Raw genomic sequence first — 20,155 nt, forward strand, 5'->3', positions numbered from 1 at the left:
GGGAAATATAGTATTCTTTCTAACAAACATATCTGCATATATTTCAGGATGTTGTGTATCCCTGGAAACAATCAGAATCCATGCAAACATTACAATTTTGAAAACAGCTTGTCCTGAAAAAGTGGTCTCTTGGCACAATTTAACTTACCCCAGATATGGGTAACTTAAGCCACCTACAAATGTTTAATTTTTTTATTTCACCTTTATTTAACCAGGTAGGCCAGTTGAGAACAAGTTCTCATTTACAACTGCGACCTGGCCAAAAAACAACACAGAGTTACATATGGAATAAACAAACATACAGTCAATAATACAATAGAAAAAGTCTACATACAGTGTGTGCAAATGAGGTAGGATAAGGGAGGTAAGGCAAGAAATAGGCCATAGTGGCGAAATAATTACAATATAGCCATTAAACACTGGAATGGTAGATGTGCAGAAGATGAATGTGCAAGTAGAGATACTGGGGTGCAAAGGAGCAAAAAAATTATAATAATAACAGTATGGCGATGAGGTAGTTGGATGGGCTATTTACAGATTGGCTATGTACAGGTGCAGTGATCTGTGAGCTGCTCTGACAGCTGGTGCTTAAAGTTAGTGAGGGAGATATGAGTCTCCAGCTTCAGTGATTTTTGCTGTTCGTTCCAGTCATTGGCAGCAGAGAACTGGAAGGAAAGGCGGCCAAAGGAGGAATTGGCTTTGGGGGTGACCAGTGAAATATACCTGCTGGAGCGCGTGCTATGGGTGGGTGCTGCTATGGTGACTAGTGAGCTGAGATAAGGAAGGGCTTTACCTAGCAAAGACTTATAGATGACCTGGAGCCAGTGTGTTTGGCGACGAATATGAAGCGAGAGCCAGCCAACGAGAGCATACAGGTCGCAATGGTGGATAGTATATGGGGCTTTGGTGACAAAACGGATGGCACTGTGATAGACTGCATCCAATTTGCTGAGTAGAGTGTTGGAGGCTATTTTGTAAATAACATCGCTGAAGTCAAGGATCGGTAGGATAGTCAGTTTTACGAGGGTATGTTTGGCAGCATGAGTGAAGGAGGCTTTGTTGCGAAAAAGGAAGCCGATTCTTGATTTCATTTTGGATTGGAGATGCTTAATGTGAGTCTGGAAGGAGAGTTTACAGTCTAGCCAGACCCCTAGGTATTTGTAGTTGTCCACATATTCTAAGTCAGAACCGTCCAGAGTAGTGATGCTGGATGGGCAGGCAGGTGTCTCTACTGAATGAAATATTACCACTACCTTTTTAAAACCATGTCTATCTTTATTTACAAATTAACACAATCGCTTTTTATTATTTTAACACCTAACAAACACTTTGTATAATTTTTTTGTATACTTTTAACATATCCCAGTGATAATACCTTGCATTACATGTAAGAAGAAAACACTTCAATTTGCTCAACTTACCCCATGATTGTTGGCTCAACTTACACCAAGGCAAACATTTTGACTATATTAGCTCACACAGCTACAAGGAAGCCACTTTCATGCTAGGTTTAGGACCTCATATTGAATCTTATAGAGACCCCAACTTATGTATAGAACAATCTTAAAGTATCTACTTTGGTTTCAATACAAGCATCATGAAACCTCCAACACAACACAATTATTTGGCTTGGACCTAACTTGCTTACCACTTTTTCCATGTGGTGTCTTTCTTCAGACATATACATTCACCTTTTAGCAGACGCTCTTAACCAGAGCGACTTAAAGTGAGTGCATAGATTTTTGTGCTGGTCCCCCATGGGAATCAGAACCACAACCCTTACGTTGCATGCACCATACTCTACCAACTGAGCCAGATGAGACCATTTGGTCAAAGGATACATTTTGTGTATGGTTTCCTACAAACAAGGGTGGCTCAACTTACCCCATTTGGCTCAACTTACCCAACTATTTTTTTATGTACTTATCCTTTATTTAACCAGGTAAGTCATTGAGAACGCATTCTCTTTTACAATAACGACCTAAAACATTGATAACAAAAATGTATTCACTTTTTTAACCAATGTTTACAAAACTTCATAGTTGAACTTGAGGATATTGCTTTTTTTTTTTTTTTATAAAATACAAGATGGAGGGACATAAGTAGGTCCAATAGTTATACATTTGACTCAACTATCTGCACAGGTATACAAAACATTTGAGACAAAATGTGTTAAAAAGTAGATACATCAGAAATATACTGTATATTTCAACTTTTGGAGGGGAATTTCAGTCTCTTTCATTGACTTCAACAGCTTAATTTGAGGTTGATCACAGCCGAGGCTCCTGGGTCATTGAGCAGAATTCTAGAGAAGGGTTTTAGCCAAACCAGTCACTCTGCAGAGAGAGAAAGAACTGTCCTTTCAAATGCTTTTTGTTAGGCTAGTTACTGATAATACATTGTATTTTTTGGTGAGTGATTGATGAAGTTTGAAAAAAAAAAAATCGGAACTGTACACTTTTGCAACAAACTGAACCAACATGAGACACTTAAACATCGTACTTCATAATTTTGTTAGAAGAAAATGTAATGTTGAGGGTTTTTGATTCCTTTTAATAACCAACTCTTTGGTGTTGTGGTTAGAGTGTCCACCCTGAGATTGGAAGGTTGGTAGTTCAGAGTCATACAAAGACTAAAAATGAGGCCTGGTGTTAAAGAGATTTGGGGTAATGGACTAGCGTCCTGTCAAGCTGCCTCATGCTACAGAAACAGGAGATAGGCTCTTGTTCCAGCTCGCACATTTCTTACATCAATATTTTTATTCTGTACAGACTTTCTTTTCACTCTGTCATATCGGTTAGTATTGTGGAGTAACTAACTACAATGTTGTCGATCCATCCTCAGTTCTCCTATCACAGCCATTAAACTCTGTAACTGTTTTAAAGTCAGCGGTTCCCTTCCTCTCCGTCAACTGAGTTAGGAAGGACGCCTGTATCTTTGTAATGACAGTGCGTATTGGTACACCATCCAAGGAGTAATTAATAACTTCACCATGCTCAAAGGAATATTACATGTCTGATTTTATTATTTTTACCCATCTACCAATAGGTGCCCTTCTTTGCGAGGTATTGGAAAACCTCCCTGGTCTTTGTGGTTGAATCTGTTTGAAATGCACTGCTCGACTGAAGGACCTTACAGACTGAAGGACCTTACAGTATGTGTGGGGTACAGAGATGAGGTAGTCATTAAAAAATAATGTTAAACACTATTATTGCACCAAGAGTGAGTCTATTCAACTTATGTGACTTGCTAAGAAGGTTTTTACTCCTGAACTTATTTAGGACTGCCATAACAAAAGGGTTGAATATTTATTGACTCAAGACATTTCAGCATTTCATTTTTAATTAATTTGTAAAAATGATGAAAAACATAACTTTGACATTATGGGGTATTATACAACAGGTGGGTCTAATCCTGATTGGTTAAAACCGCATCCCAGACAATGTCTACTCCACAAGTGATCATTAGCTAAATCTATGACTTTAAAATACCTATTTACTCTGTTCCATCTGACAATCTACTGTCTCATCAGCCCAGCCAGGAACTTTATAAACTTGATCTCCACTATAAAAAGCATCTAGATATTCCAGACATTATCTCACATTTCTTTTTAGACTAACATTTTGTTTTCAACAGCGGAGATTTGTATAAACCTTGCCGGCTGTCATTTGCAACATTGCTTCAATATTCAAATTCGATCTCCAGCTGTCCAATAGTAATGAACGTGTCGGGAGTCGGGACGAGAGAGGCAGGCAGCGTTTCTCAGCCAGTCTAAATTATGAATCAGCTGGCATCATTTTTATGGATATATACAAAGAAATGTCAATTGACATTTAAAACGAAACAAAGTGCAACTAGTTTGCAGTCTTTCCATCTTCAGTTTGAAGTGATTGTAGCTGTGCTGTTGGTTAGCTCCTCTGAACAACAGTGTCCTAACGAGTGAGCACATTTTCTATCCCAGGTGAAATCACACCTCATTAGATCATTGTTATGGATGTATCCAAATAAAAAAACAGCTAGAAAACAGCTTAAACAAATGCAAATGCAGCTACTTTGATGTTATTCTGACTGTAAGTTAGCCGTGGTTGGCTAACTAGCAAGCAAGGGATAAGAACGTTGCCAGCCAGTATGGCAATGGAATATTTAGAACGAACGACTGGGTCGCGTCCATAGATACAGAACAAAAAGACTGAACAACTGGGTCGCGTCTCTGGCAACCAAACTAATAGAATGAACGACCAGCCGGCTTGGATAGCAACCTTAGATTTGTGTCGGGACAATATCTTGTGGAAGGATGAAATAATATGAATAAATTAATCAAAATAACATTTTTAATGAAAATATGTCAATCATTATTTGAATATGTTGGTAACCCGTTGTATAAAAGTGATAATGCCCGCGAAGCCAGTGTTTGGAGGATATATTGACACGGTTTGTCTCGGACCTAACAACCCCCATGCCAATTCCACCTCCAAACACCAGCTTCTCGGGCATTATTACTTACATAGAATGCACTTCAGAACGTGACCTACCGCTTGCATATCAATATCAGACTTGGATGAATTTACGTTTGCGATCTCCCGCTATCTGCAAGCGTAGCCAATGAAATTACACCTTATTGGCATCTGACTTGAACCAACCAATTAAAATACCTAAACATTAAATACACATTTCTGCAGTGGCAAGTGGAAACATAACTAACCTTATTACACATCGTTAAATCTCATAAATGTTAACCAAAATCATTGTTAACGTTGCACTTGAAAACGCTCGTAATCTAACGCAGGCCACGTAGAACGTAGATTGTTAGATGTTTTTTGCCCTCCGCATCATTTTGTACACAGAATATCTCCACCAAACATAGAATCACATGGTTTATCCATCTCTGTGACCACTTCAGAACAATGTTGCCTACGAATACAGTGATGTATAAAAAGATGTGTCAAATGAAAACCAAGATGACTGCATTAAAATATAAAAACAGTAGGATATAGGCCCATTTCAATAATATTGAATTTCATGTTCAATCAATTGAGTTGTATTTTGCTACTTGTCGGCTACTGCCTATACCGCGTCTCAATATACAGTGCATTCGGAAAGTATTCAGACTCCTTCCCTTTTACCACATTTTGTTACTTTAAAGACTTATTGTAAAATGGACTAAATTAAAACAGAAATAACTTATTTGCAAAAATATTCAGACCCTTTGCTATGAGACTCGAAATTGAGCTCAGGTGCAACCTGTTTCCATTGATCATCCTTGAGATGTTTCTACAATTTGATTGGAGTACACCTGTGGTAAATTCAATTGATTGGACATAATGTGGAAAGGCACACACCTGTCTATATAAGGTCCCACAATTGACAGTGCATATCAGAGCAAAAACCAAGCCATGAGGTCGAAGGAATTGTCCATAGAGCTCCGCGACAGGGTTATGTCGAGGCACAGATCTGGGGAAGGGTACCAAAGAAATTCTGGAGCATTGAAGGTCCTCAAGAACACAGTGGCCTCCATCATTCTTAAATGGAAGAAGTTTGGAACCACCAAGACCCTTGATTACTCACCAGCCTAAAGCAGCCCCAATTAGTCCTGGCCGTAGGACCTGTCGAGACCTGGCACGTCCAGCAGAGGGAGCCACTGCCACGTGATGTAGAATCCATTTGTCACCACGCCTCGACGAGTCTCCCCCTGGTGGCTTGTCCGCGGTACGCCACACCTACTACATGTCATATTCAAACAACTTTAAATAAAAACACACCGCTCCATAATACTGAGGACAACGCCCCGGACAGAGGGTCCCCAATTGAGGACAGTGTGGCAGTCTTTAAAAAATTAAGTTAAATGCAAAAATGTAAGTATGCGTAAATAGGCAATAAAGCAACGAAGTCGAAGATTTCATAGTTCCCAGTTGTTTTGAACACGGCATTAGTGTCAGCAGGAGGGAGGGAGAGAAGAACAGAGGGTACGTTGCTCACGGTTCCTGCTCTCTCCTTCCTTTCCTCCAGTGAGACAGACCAGAGTTTTGTACCCGATTGGGAAACTCTAGTCACACCGCATCTGCCCCATGCACAAATTCATGTTGTTCCAACGTCCAGAGAAAGTGACAAGCTGTTAATAACAATAAAAAATGCAGGGCCATTGATACTTGGCTACTCTTTCATTGCATCAGCAGCGCGGGATAAGTGTGCAGGGCTTCTGAATCAAGTTAACCTACCGCCATCAGTGCAACACAAAAAAGAAAGCCATTATCACAGCATTCATCGTTTGGTGATTGACTAGGAATGCCTTGAAGATCGACCAGTTGGTGACCACTGCAATAAAGTGACAAAATATTATATTGTTCAAAAGTGGTGTCCGTCATATCATTCCTACAACAAACAGTGTTAGAAATGGGAGTAATCTGCAAATCTCTTCTCTGCAACTGCACACTTAGTTTGAGTGAGCGACAGAGAGAATGAGCATGAGAGAAATGGGAGGCACATGACTCACCAAGAGGAGTCTGTTGAATCAGGACAAGGGTTTTGCACCTGAAAAAAAGAAGTTAAAATAGAATTTAAATTTGCTTTACAATCTAATATTATTACAAGCAGTGCTATTTCATTTGGATCTACTTACTTACACCACTCTTAGAAAAAAAGGTTCCAAAAGGGATTGTCGGGTTGTCCCCATTAGAGAACCCTTTCTTGTTCCTAGCAAAACCATTTTGGGTTCAAGGTAGAACCCTCTGTGGAAGGGTTCTACCCGGAACCAAATTAGGTTCTAAAGTTTCTCCTTTGGGGGCAGCCGAATAACCCTTTTAGGGTCCACCTTTTTTCCTAATAGTGTAAGATCAGACAATCATGGGCAGCTGAATAGCATGTCTCTTGGAGAATCCAGTCTCAGTGAGACCTGATGCAGAGACAATGTTTTTATGATCATCAGCATAGCTAGTAAAAACCTAGCTCTTACCAAGCTGGTTAGTAGGAATCAATACACATTAAAAGATCAGAGTATCAAACAACATTTTGCACACAACTACTGTCAATATGGATTTAATGAGTGGTGGTTCTGGACTCTCCTTTCACTGGGATGTGGCAGAATAGGTCACTTGGTAGCTGAGTGGGTTTGCCAAGCACTGCTGTAAAGGCCATGCATAAGGTCATTGACATTTTTCAGGAACTGTAAAGACAGACAAATCATGATTAACCATTACCTAAGGTCTTCACTAAGTTACTCTTAGCCTGGCAAGTACAGTGCATTCGGAAAGTATTCAGACCCCTTGACTTTTTCCACATTTTGTTCCGTTACAGTTTTATTCTAAAATTGATTGAATATTTTTTTTCCCCTCATCAATCTACAAAAAAATACCCCATAATCGAAAACAAAAACAGGTTTTAAGAAATATCACAAGTATTCAGACCCTTTACTCAGTACTTTGTTGAAGCAACTTCGGCAGCGATTACAGCCTCGAGTCTTCTTGGGTACGACGCTACAAGCTTGGCACACCTGTATTTGGGGAGTTTCTCCAATTCTTCTCTGCAGATCCTCTCAAGCTCTGTCAGGTTGGATGGGGAGCGTCGCTGCACAGCTATTTTCAGGTCTCTCCAGAGATGTTCGATCGGGTTAAAGTCCAGGCTCTGGCTGGGCCACTCAAGGACATACAGAGACTTGTTCCGAAGCCTCTCCTGCATTGTCTTGGCTGTGTGCTGAGGGAAGTCGTCCTGTTGGAAGGTGAACCTTCGCCCCAGTCTGAGGTCCTGAGTCCTCTGGAGCAGGTTTTCGTCAAGGATCTCTTTGTACTTTGCTCTGTTCATCTTTACCTTAATCCTGACTAGTCTCCCAGTCCCTGCCACTGAAAAATATCCCCATAGCATGATGCTGCCATCACGTCTCACTGTAGGGATGGTGCCAGATTTCCTCCAGATGTGACGCTTGGCATTCAGGCCAAAGAGTTCAATCTTGGTTTCATCAGACCAGAGAATCTTGTTTCTCATGGTCTGAGAGTCTTTAGGTGCCTTTTGGCAAACTCCAAGCGGGCTGTCATGTGCCTTTTACTGAGGAGTGGCTTCGGTCTGGCCACTCTACCATAAAGGCCTGATTGGTGGAGTGCTGCAGAGATGTTTGTCCTTCTGGAAGGCTCTCCCATCTACACAGAGGAACTCTAGAGCTCTGTCAGAGTGACCATCGGGTTCTTGGTCACCTCCCTGACCAAGGCCCTTCTCCCCCGATTGCTCAGCTTGGCCAGGTGGCCAGCTCAGTTTGACTATGTTGCCCCTCATCAATCTGGCAGTCAGGCAGATAGACAGAGAAAGCTAGACAGCAAAACATAGGCTATTTAGTCAGCAGGCTGAATAACTTCTGTACTCCTTCTCTTTGTTCCCTTCTTCATCCAAGCTAGAAGATTTCTGCAAAACAAGATACTCAAGAATTTAAAATGGCAGTTGAGAGGTGTAACGTTAGAATGAGTGTTGAGCGGGAGCAGGTTAAGCAAAATGTATAGTATTGTCATATTCTTTACCTTTATTTAACTAGGCAAGTCAGTTAAGAACAAATTCTTATTTTCAATGACAGCCTAGGAACAGTGGGTTAACTGTTTGTTCAGGGGCAGAACGGCAGATTTGTACCTTGTCAGCATGGGGATTTGAACTTGCAACCTTACTAGTCCAACACTCTAACCACTAGGCTACCCTGCCGCCCCATATATACAAAATACAACGACCTCTGATGAATCAAGATCTTACATGCTGGTAGCCTAGAACAAATGTTATGTAAGTGAATGTGCACTTTTCAGTTGGGTGGACTGCAAACTACAGAAAACACTGGCATAGCCTGTAGTAAAAGTAAAAGCATTTATAGCATCAGAGATTCTCTAAATTAGGGACCATCTCTGATACCTACAGGACCGCAGAGATGTCACAAATTTGTGCTTTAAATTACCTTGTAAATTTGATGACTTGGGAGTTGAAATATCAAATTTCTTTGATTTTAAAAAATTGGTATTTCATCACTTGCCAAATAAACACCTCAAATGGCCTTACTCCTGAAAAATGTTTAATCTGGCCGGATAAGCTGATGTGTACTCGGCCTGAGTACCATTAACCGGAGCTCAGAGTAATATGATTCTGCTGGATTTGGGAATAGCTCGCATGAAGCTACCCGCCCCCGGGTCTCAAACAGAATAGGCCCGAGCCCAGTGTGTTGACTGGGTACAGTTTGCCAAGTGTGCTGAGCTCATGCATACCCTGCTGAAAACTAACACGTATGTTTATAATTGTAATGGATCTAGTGTCTTATGTGCAATGGGTGCATGGCCCACAAACACTATGCACGTTTATATAAATTGGTTTCTACTACTGGAGTAGCATTTAGATAACTGGGCCGGAGTTTAATCAGATTTCAACCAAAAACAAGATATCAACCAAAATGAGATGTCTTCTTCATGACGTCAAAAAGACGAGATTTTAATGGAGAAAGCTGACAAAAGAGCAACGCTCCCTTTATTTTGATCCTGTCAGTATCGACACGTTCCAACTACGCACCTTGCGACCGCTCTCTCTGCGTGGTATTTTGGGAAGCGCATGTTACATATTAGGCAGTTGTAGGAAAGATGCATCATTAAAAAAACGTGGTAAACCTAAGTTCCATCTCTAAAGGGAAGCCAGGCTCTGACATAACCCTGTAGGCCAGGTGTGTCAAACTCATTCCATGGAGGGCTTAGTGTCTGCTGGTTGTTGGTTTTTCCTTTCAATTAAGACCTAGACAACCAGGTAGGGGAGTTTCTTACTAATTAGTGACCTTAATTAATCAATCAAGTACAAGGGAGAAGCGGAAACCCACAGACATTGGGCCCTCCGTGGAATGAGTTTGTAGACAATCCATGAAGTCAGCTTTGACAAACACACACACCCCCCAGCACAAGGTTTCAAGATGAATAATATTGCTGTCAATGAGTGGTGAAAGAAAACAGGCATCACATTTCCATTGTATATTAAACAAAATTATGTTACAGTACATTCCAGCATTATTGGTAGGTAGTTTTTTTCAATGCAGTAAAAGTGTTTGATACGTGACTTTAGCCTCAGAGTTCACTGTGGATATGTACAGTCTGAGAAACTGTGGATTATAAATCAATATTCACTATCAGTGGAGATTTTAGCATGTAAATCTTGGTGGGGCAAACACATTTTTTGGTGGGGGGGTGCATGCCAGCAAAGCCCCAACACAACACTAAACAATACATTCATTGCACGATAACGGTGACAAACGGTACCAACAAACTGTTAGCGACTACATAAAGCTGTCCCAATAGCTTACCACTGCTACACCTTGCTATCAGCGGAGCCTTGTCTGGCAGTGAAACAGTTCATTGAGCCTCATTTACTGCCTTTTAAAAAACATAACTAATATGTCTGACTTGCTTAAACAGATGTGGTATCTACTGACAATTGAGATGTACAAACTATGGCATCAAGCGGATAAGCAATCCGTAATTTTGATTTTTTTACAACAACAATTACAACAACAAAAAGCTAGGACGTAGTCAATATAACTATTTGTTTAGCACTTTTGAAATGTACAGCGACAGAATTCTGAACATGAGCCGTTCTTACAGTGTTCTCCCTGTACACCAAATCAGAACCGTAGGATAAAAAAACTGGGCATATAACCAGACAATGAAAGCTCTTACAATATTCAATGATTACATTTCTCTAAAACAGGTTATAGGCTATATGTGCACCACCAAGTCAAAACAGGAGGCGAATTTAAGAGGGGAAATTGACCAAATAATTAGGGTGAGGCACACGGGCTACTAACGGCTTACTACACAACATACACTTAGTATTACTTTCTTAGCTACAGTATACATATCTCCTTGGCATATTACATCATTTATGCAGCAGCATACAAGACATTTTTGGACTCACCTTGTGCTGTGCTCACTTGAACATGGTGGTGCGGCCATCCTTCGTGGGCAAATTTTGTCATCAAAGTCTGACTTTCTCTGGATTAGTGGGGCTTTCAAGACAACTGGGAACTCTGAAAAAAATAAGGTGGAATCATGATGACGTCAGTGATCTTCAGGTCATAGCTCTAGAAAGAGGCCCAAGTTCCCGACCTACAATTCCGAGTTCGATGACCTTTCAAAACGTGTTTCCTCAGTCTTGAACTCACTGAAGTCAGATTTCCCTGTTCTGAGTTAACAGTTGTTTTGAGCACGGCAGAAATCATGCTGGATTGACAGCATGTCCAATGTTGAATGTTTATCCTTTTAAGCTTGGAAAAGAGACCCTTAAACTCAGACTTTGCACCACACAGCCTCTCCACTGAATAGCAGGCTAGTGATTGCTTTGCACTGCTTGAAGTTAGCCACTGATTCATTCTAAACCACTCATTGTGGAATTTGCGATTTCCAACTTGTGTAATGTTTATGTCCAATGAGCACCGATACAATTTATCTATAATTTCTCTTGATATGACAAGGATTAAAAAGGATTTGCCAGTAGATTGTCAACTTGATTCACGATGACTGCTATCTAAGATTTTGAAATATGATGTTGACCTGTCCAATTAAAGCTACTGTAGATATAACGTGATTTGATAACATTTTGTCTGTGGCCAATGGTCTTGAGCCTTCTTGGATGGGCACTTCTAATGTAACTATGGCAGCACCCAAGGGGCTTAAATTTTCGAGCTCTCCTTGTAGATTTTGCGGTGACGTAGTGTCCCGATGAGTGACAGAACACTGAGCCAATCACAGCGCAACTGGAGAACATTACCAACCCCTACGCTCTGTATTTTTCGCTGGCTGCCCCACCACCACAGAGAGCTAGACTGAAACACCTGCATTTCAGCTGCCTTATTCAAGAAAGCAAAAGAGAGACCATGTTTGTATGTGGTTTTATTAACTCAATGATTAGATACACTATTTAATATTTTTACATTGTTTGCAAACTGATGTGACACGTATCAATGACAAAATAACATGCAAAACAGGCAATCCCCCCCAAAAAATTTGGGGCTCAAAACAGGTGGGGCTCTGCCACACCTGCCCTGAATGACAGGTCGCCCCTGTTCACTATTACTAACGTAATCAGACTAAGAGGCATTCAAGGCCCCAAGATAATATATCAAATAAATTGAAATTATAATAGTGTAATATCTCCCATAACCATATTTACACAAGTCCTCCTCTACTTAAAACACATTACTCATCCCACTCCTTCCAGGACAACAATCATTTAAAAAATAAGAAATAAAAATGTTCTCAAAGAGCATCTTGCAAAGTGAATTCACAATCCATGTGTTCACATAGAGTACCAATGTATGAGTCATAATACCCATAAAATCTAGCGGTCAAATAAAAAAAATGGTTCCAATCGTTTTTCCAACATTCATTTTTCCCATATGGGATTTTAGACACAATTAAAATAAGGGCTGTGTTTCTTGTAGGCTTACCCTGTCGTGACTTTTTGATAACCATGTAAAGTACATCGCTAGTACAAAGTGACATCAAAATATTTACAGTATTTACCCCCCCCCCCCACCCCCTCTGCTAATGTGGCTATCATAAAGAACTACAAATGCCATGATGATCTGGACGAGACTGCCCAATTGAGGCAAAGGTAAGAATCTCTGGATTAATTTATCTAATGTTAGGTAAATTTAGTAATTAATAAATTGACTACTTTTCTTTAAAATGGACAATTCTGTGAACTGTCATGTGCAAGTTCTAAATTGACACAATAGCTGTTAGCAAAAGTGTCAGCTAGAGATGACTTGCAGGAGCTTGCAGGGATCTGTAATCTTGCATGATGTCTACTTTGATGCTAATTAGCATTTTTCAAATCTGAGAGTAAATAGAGCCAAATATATTGATAAAAGTCACCTTGTCTGAGAGGGAGTTACATGTTTATCAAAACATCATATTTTAATTGTTTCTAAAATTCCCTATGGGGAAAATGAATGGTGGAAAAACAATTGGAACCATTTCTCTGATTGACCTCTAGGTTATATAGGTATTATGACACCACCACTGTGGGGCTCTATTAAATATGTAAGTAGGATCCATGAGTAAAAAAAAAACATTTGGTTCAGAACCCCAAAAATCTCAAAATCAAACTTTTCCTAGTGGTTCATCCAAAGTGGTTCATCCATCTGTCCATTGCCTCCTCTTCAGCTCACACTTTGTACTTCACCTTTGCTTTCTCGTTCAGTATACAGATGTGCTGCACAGAGCAAAAACACATGGTAACAAGTGTGTGTGCGCACGCGCGTGTGAAAGAATACACCAATGACAGACTTGATTTAACAGATCTTATATTTAGGTCCTTCACGAAGACTCAACAAGCTGAATCTTGGATAGAGAATATGACCAAATATCAGGATCATGTCTAACCCAGACAACTTACACTGAGATCTCTGAAGTACTCGTTGTAGTCCAGGGCATATCCCACCAGGAACCAATCAGGCACCTCAAACCCCATGTCTGGGAAATACAGAGAGACAGAAACACAAAACAGACACAAATCACTCTACAAATACATGCAAAAAAGCTATGTGCAACATGTATTAACATATTGATATGAGTCTCTAGTTCCTGGCATGCTGAATATCAAGAAATCTGTGTCATGACTTTATGGGATGTGTTTTAGTGTACATTTCTCCTTTACAGCTATATGCATTAGTATTACATAACAACATACATATATAAAGTATGTTGCTCTTTTCTCTCTCTAGAGGCTAGATGGTTGACTCCTGTGGTCTGTGACTGGGGTTGACCCTTTAGCTGCCAGGGACATGGAGCAAGTCTAAGGCAAACAGCTTTCCCTGCAGCACCATCTTTAAAAGCTTAGCTAAGTCCGACTTAAAAGCATTGCATAATCACTAACCGTGTGTGTAGCATCCTAGTACTAGAGTACCATGTTCAATTACACATTTAAAGTAGATTTTCAGATAAGCATATTAATCTCATGTGGAAAATATAACTACATTATATGTGGTCATCCTGCCTAAGGCTGAGGCTCTTTCTAGTACATCAGTGGGCACGCACACAACCCCCAACAACTGCACCGTGGACATCGATTAAGGCAGCCCCCTGCATCTCTCTGATTCAGAGGGCTTGGGTTAAATGCGGAAGACACATTTTGGTTGAATGCATTCACTTGTACAACTGACTAGGTATCCCCTTTCCCCAACACACACACAGCAAAACTCACAGTCTGGTCTATATCCTGAGCTCCTTGGTGTTCTCTTAACTAGAAGGCTGAAATGACAAAGCATACAACCAGAGAAATGAATAGGATCTCTAGGCAAAGCATGCTGTTAATGGCATGGGATGTTCTCAATGACATGGTCTACACAGAAAAAAATACAATCCACTCAATGGCCTCTCAATAATATAGTGTACTACAATGCACTCAAGAACATTACCATCTACAACCTAAACTAGTCAAATAGTCCCTTCGATAGCAGAGGGTTATCCCGTCCTGCCACAGATCAGTTAACAGTGCATAGATGAACTCTTAAGCTGTTCCAGTCACATAACATCTCTAAATCAGCGCTTAAGGGGAAGAGAGAGCATTAGGGTAGACAGAGTGCTGTCATTCACAGTGCTGTCTGGATTGGCAAAGTGACTGACATTCTGAGCTGCAACACTTCTGTCTAAATCTGGGCAACACAGTACTTGTAGAGAATGTTCAGTAGGCATGATATGGGAGGAAAGAGAGTACTGTGTGCTGTATACAATGGTTCTCACCTGACCACTTTGACCATCTTTGGATTGCATTCACTCAGCAGTGATAGCAGTGTCTCCATAGTCCTCCCAGTCTCCACAATGTCCTAAACCAATCAGCAGGACAGACACCGTTGGAGAAGGGGTTTCAATTCAAGGCGTGCAAAGCAGTCCTACAACAATTCAAGGCAAGCAATAAAATATTTATGTGGACAGCCATAGCGATGGTACACCCAAGAGTGAATGTGATTTGTGCCCTTGTCATATTGCTACAGTTGATGTGAGAGCTAGCATGCTCCACATTTATTTACAGCAGTTTCAACATTTAGAGAGATGTAATATTCAGATGAAGTGCTAGAAAGACAATTTCCCTCTGTCTTACCTCAACTATCAAAACATTCTGCAAAGGAAATGAGGAAACAATTCAATACACAAATATACTGTTGATGAATATGTACATAATCAGAACATTTGAATAATATATATATATTTTTTTAAATACGGAGCCTGTAAAAGGGTTACAATTTCACTCCTAAGATGTAAGATATTTGATCAGTGGTTATGTCAAGCAATCAAATCTCACCTTCCCCGTTAGAGTAGAGAGCTCATCCCCTCCAATAACTTTGACACTGTTTGTAGACTGGTCATTCTGGGGACAATACACACCAGTAAAACTACACCTCACCCAGGATGAGGGTGATGGTCTAAATCTATCATAAGGTGATCCAGTGGTGATGTAAATATACCTCATAACAGTGTTGGCAAATGGCAGTGTTATCTGCTCATGCATCAGTAGCAGAGCCGAGTCTAGTGGTAGATCCGATTGTGCTTTAGCCAACCCGTGTCGTGTTTGTTGGCATGTGAACAGATAACAAAGGAGTTGGCTAAACGCACAAACTGATCTAAGACCAGGCTAGACAACACAATTCTCCAGCAACAATACCCAGAATAAGCATGTAACCCAGCATTTACTGTACATAAAGATTGCCATCTACTGTATCTAACTGATTTGGAAGCTATTGAAGGAGGAAGATAAATGTGGAATGGTTCACTCACACAATAGCTCTTTAGTCTAATGAAATCCACAGTCAACGGGACAGACTTATCGCAGTTCTGATTTAGGGCCTTGATGTAGTCCAGCAGGTCGGCAAAGAATTTATAACCTCCTTTGAGAACACACAGTGCTACTATATGGTGTCCCCCCATGTCCCGGACTATATCACGAGCCAGGCGCTCAGTCCTAGAGAGAGACAGAGGGGACAGAGAGAAAAGGCATGGAGAGAGAGAAGGAGAGAGGAAGATACAATGGCACGTGACCTGTAATTTCTGTGCAGGCTCATCAATGTTCAGTTGGTTTGTGATCTGGTCAGTCAAAACAATAATGGTTTGTGGTTAGTCTGGCCAGGTGGACACCTGATGAAAAGTTGCTGCCTGGGTCAAACCAAATGTTCTGTTTGGAGTCCTACTACAGTATTCAGAACACGGTTTAACATGGCATTCTACAACCGGGTAGTCCGATTGCCCAGGTCTCATTCATAATTGTCTGCAATGCAAATTGATGGTGGCTGTTACATCACTGCTGGTCTGAATGCCTTAGTGATTTGTCTAACAAATATGTTGGTGAGCTGCTTCACACAATATACCTTTGCAACCATGGGTCAATTTAAAAAAACAATGGAGGCACAGAGTGGTGAGAATGTTGAGTCCTGATTTACTCCACAAGGTAGAGTGAGAGTGACACTATTTCTGGTAACAACTCACTGTAACCTTGATAAGACGAGTTAAACCTATAATATTCTGCACTCCATTTATTGTATGAGGCACAAGGTTATTAGCTATATATAGTTTATATTTCTATTGTTATTTTTTTCTTTGAAATTCAGTTTGTTAGTTTCCCAACTTGATTTACGAGTGTTTTTGTATTCAGTTTTAGTTTTAGATAAAAACATTTATTTAGTTTTTATATGATTTAGTTAAAAAGTTTTTGTGTTGTTAGTGTTGGGGACAGAAAGTAGCCTCCTATGTGTGGGAGGCTAGGAGCCATTTATGTATTGTAGGTTGTAATTCTGTTAGCTAGTGATAACAGAGAGGAAACAGGCGAAGCGAGAGGGTCGACGCCAACCCTAAATCTGTCTGCGTGAAAATCAGCATTAACTAGTGGAAGTGAGGAATTGATGTATAGAGGTCAATGAGTGTCGAGTTTGGTCGACAATTTTTTATTAGTAATTTGCTACGTTAGGCTTATTTGATCGAATAGAAGTTTTGTAATGGTTAGGTTTTTACGAATGCACTGATAAGAGGACAAACCACAACACATTTCCACAACTTTGAAAATTAGACTATCGGAGTTGTGCCTGTTGTTCACACGAGTATCTGCCCTCTCATCGGCTAGAATGATCCCACCTGATCTTTCCTCCTCCCGCCTGCATTCCATCTTTGTGGACCTGTATTTCCATTGTTTAGAGCAGTCACTCGACTAGCTTGTCAATATAATAGATCATCTTTGGTGATAGCTAGTAGTCTCAAATCCCAGACCTAGAGAAACAGCACTTGGTCTGGGGAAGATGTCGGATTCCCAGGGAGGGGCCTCTTCAGACAGACAAATATGAGTTTCCATAGCCTGTAGCCAGACAAAACCTGGCTTGGAGGTAGATGATGCAAACTAGCCACTTGCAAAATGCACTCATTAAAATAACCTCCGCATTCTCCATCTCGGTAGCTAGTTACTACTTTGTGTCCGGCGGGGTTGTTTATGCAACAAGCGGATAAGGTGGTGATGTCACCGGATGTGACGGGCTTCCCTGTTCCGACTCCTCCGCTCTATCCCAACAGACGCAGGTACTTGTACAGACTTGTTTGATGGAACATTGTGGAAGGCAACCCGTCTGTCTAGCGAGACCAGATGGCTAGTGATGCACAAGCTAGGCCTATTTGAAACATCGCCATCTCCTGGCAGCATTTACCTGCCAGATTCAGAAGCTTGAATACCCTATTAGAAGAAAAAATTATTGAAAACCCCATTTGATTTTTGCCCAAAGATTAGAAGAGAAAAAACAAAAAAACTGAACACAATTTACGATGGTTTTTATTTTAGCTCGTTTTGGAGACAAAGTTTTAGTAGTTTTACAAACAGATTGCTTAATAATTTTATTTCGGTTTACTAAATAGTTTTTTCATGATTAGCTTTTGTTTCATTTTTTGTTTACTATAACAACCTTGACACAGCATTGTGCCCTGGGGTTTGATGATGATGCTACAGTACAGTAGCCTACCCAGGTTCCAAGAGTGCCAGTCCAGTGGTGATGGTTTGACTTACCTGTCCATGATCAGTCCATGAGGGATGATGACCCGGTCTAAATCCTCCTCATAGTGTTTGGGGACACAGAAGAGGTCCAACTCATACCCCTTCTCATCATCTGGTATCTGAAGGAGCAAAGCGATAAAACATTTAGTAAATCGTGACCTTGGGTTCTATAAGGTTCTATCTGTGCAAAGCACAGTTCTGAGATTTTGAGCATCAAAGTTCTCACATCCCAGATGTCGGAACTGTTTTGAAGTGAATTCTTCTTTCATAAGGGCCTCGCCTTAAAGGTACCTAAATTGCAGAGTATCAAAATCCTGAGACATTTGTAAATCCGTTTTTTTAGGGGGGTGTAATCACAGATAGAACCTTATAGTTCTGAAATGTCAATCGGGGTTTAGTAATAAGGTTCTGACACTTCTGGATTAGACATTCAGTAAAGAAAAATGTAGCTTTTTGAATAGATAAATGACAGAATAACTATTTGACCAAGATAGTCAGAACACATCAAATACATTAAGACATATATTATGATCATCAGACGAATTACTATAAACACTGAACAATGTGACAACATATATTTTAAGATTTCTGACATTGTTGCGGTTTGTTTGGGTGCCATTATTGCGGTCTAGACAAGTCTACAACACAGGTCAAATTCATGTTGCATGGCCCGGTCATTTTAAACCTTTCCATCCGTCCTAAAGAGAAGTCTCCACCCACCTAAGGCACCCGGCCAAGAAAAACCAACTCCGCCATTCTTAGAGAGACATTGCAAAGACATTTTCTGATTGGTCCGACTGTATTTGTTCAGGCTTGTAATTGGATTGCAGATAGAACTTTAAACAGCCAATTTGAAATGGGTTCATGCAGAACATCCTAGTTTTCAATTTTTGTTTCACTTAAAATAAAAATCCTATCAAATACATATGAAGAACCATCTAAAGATAAATTATGTGACAAACACATGTATTTATTTTTTTACAAAAACGTTAAATATAACGTTATAGTTCCAAGGTCTTGAAATGTTAGCACAGAATGGCACAAGTCTTCATTGAGTTGACCATGTCTTCGCAAACTGAAACACATACGCACACACACGTCATCCTTGCAACATTTAAGCTTGCTTTCAACCACCTGTTTCTGGGTGAGCGAGATAGAGGGTGCGATCCGCTTTCAGGACTTCATACTAGGCCTGACAGGCTGCGTGAATTGTGAAATTATGTCAATTGACAAGGTAGCTAACACATGCCAGATATGTATTCACACCGGTCCTGTCCCGCAATCCTGATGTTATTATGAAACCACACTGACACATGAATCAGAAACGTCCATTCTGCAGAATATCATTCTGTCGAGACAAGACGAGGAATCTGTCTGACTGACATTGCAAATAGAACATAGGGTACACTTTACCTGGTGATAGGTGGCCATGTTACCGCTCGTGCTGGTTCACGTCTCACTAGGGTGATATTTGAGCCATGCCTGGATACATAGTGAAGAAAGAATGTTATTTAGTGTAATGGGTGGTGCATCAGTCGTATGTGCCTTGTCAGCCGACTACCTACTTTACCGTGGGCGAGGACATGCGATGCTCTCCCTCCCCCGGGATTTTAAACCATCACGTCACAATCCATTTTACCATAGCCAGCCTTTTACCGTCCAATAATCTGATTTACCGGACGCAACCTGCGTTTAATGCACTGCCTGCTGCACATTGTAGAATACCGCCGTATTCATTGCTGGTACAATAGTCGAATTAGCTGAAATCTATTGTAGCCTAGTGCATTTTTGTCATAAACCACCGTCCGTTATTTCGTATGTTACAATATAAATTCACACATCCAAATCTATGCCTATAGCTGCACCATGAAGGATTATCATACATTTGGGAGGCTTGCAGTCAGTGACATGCTGCGCAATGATGATCTGTATACAGCGCCTTCCATTACTATTTAGTTCATTGTCTGAAAGCTTGTCCTCAATTAACCCAGTAAAAGGTTCTATCAATAGTTCATCTACAATTAATCCAAATGGGAAAATACACTTCAAACCACTCTTTTCACTTGGCATAGCCTGTGTTTTGTTCGATACAGATTCATAATAGGCAGTCCATCACCAGCCTTGAATGTATGGCCATGTA

At 40.5% G+C, this 20,155-nt stretch overlaps 1 protein-coding gene across 4 annotated transcripts; it reads right to left on the minus strand.

Annotated features, from left to right (window-relative positions):
* Positions 1-11,862: 11,862 nt before the first annotated feature.
* On the minus strand, positions 11,863-19,750 carry LOC139540070 (hypoxanthine-guanine phosphoribosyltransferase-like). 4 transcript variants are annotated; one of them, XM_071343619.1, is made up of 10 exons: positions 19,586-19,750; positions 19,429-19,497; positions 18,028-18,134; positions 15,768-15,951; positions 15,295-15,360; positions 15,094-15,111; positions 14,736-14,818; positions 14,197-14,243; positions 13,390-13,466; positions 11,863-13,206 (listed from the first exon to the last, which is right to left on the minus strand). In XM_071343619.1, the coding sequence occupies exons 2-10, from the start codon at positions 19,444-19,446 to the stop codon at positions 13,159-13,161; spliced, it is 648 nt and encodes a 215-aa protein (XP_071199720.1). In that variant the 5' UTR covers positions 19,447-19,497; positions 19,586-19,750; the 3' UTR covers positions 11,863-13,158. The 4 variants fall into 4 exon arrangements, with proteins under 4 accessions (XP_071199720.1, XP_071199721.1, XP_071199719.1 ...); XM_071343620.1 differs by having other exon boundaries at positions 19,581-19,750; XM_071343618.1 differs by lacking the exon at positions 19,586-19,750 and having other exon boundaries at positions 19,429-19,574.
* Positions 19,751-20,155: the final 405 nt, after the last annotated feature.

The sequence above is a fragment of the Salvelinus alpinus genome, chromosome 15 (assembly GCF_045679555.1).
Source record: "Salvelinus alpinus chromosome 15, SLU_Salpinus.1, whole genome shotgun sequence".
Classification (NCBI taxonomy): Eukaryota; Metazoa; Chordata; class Actinopteri; order Salmoniformes; family Salmonidae; genus Salvelinus; species Salvelinus alpinus.

Bases quoted from the DNA above. Each gene is read 5' to 3' on its own strand.
- LOC139540070 (XM_071343619.1), bottom strand. The intron at 15,952-18,027 runs GTAAGTCAAACC...GTCTCTCTCTAG, and splicing joins CATGGACTGATCATGGACAG to GACTGAGCGCCTGGCTCGTG. The intron at 13,207-13,389 runs GTAAGTTGTCTG...TGCTCTGTGCAG, and splicing joins AGTACTTCAGAGATCTCAGT to CACATCTGTATACTGAACGA.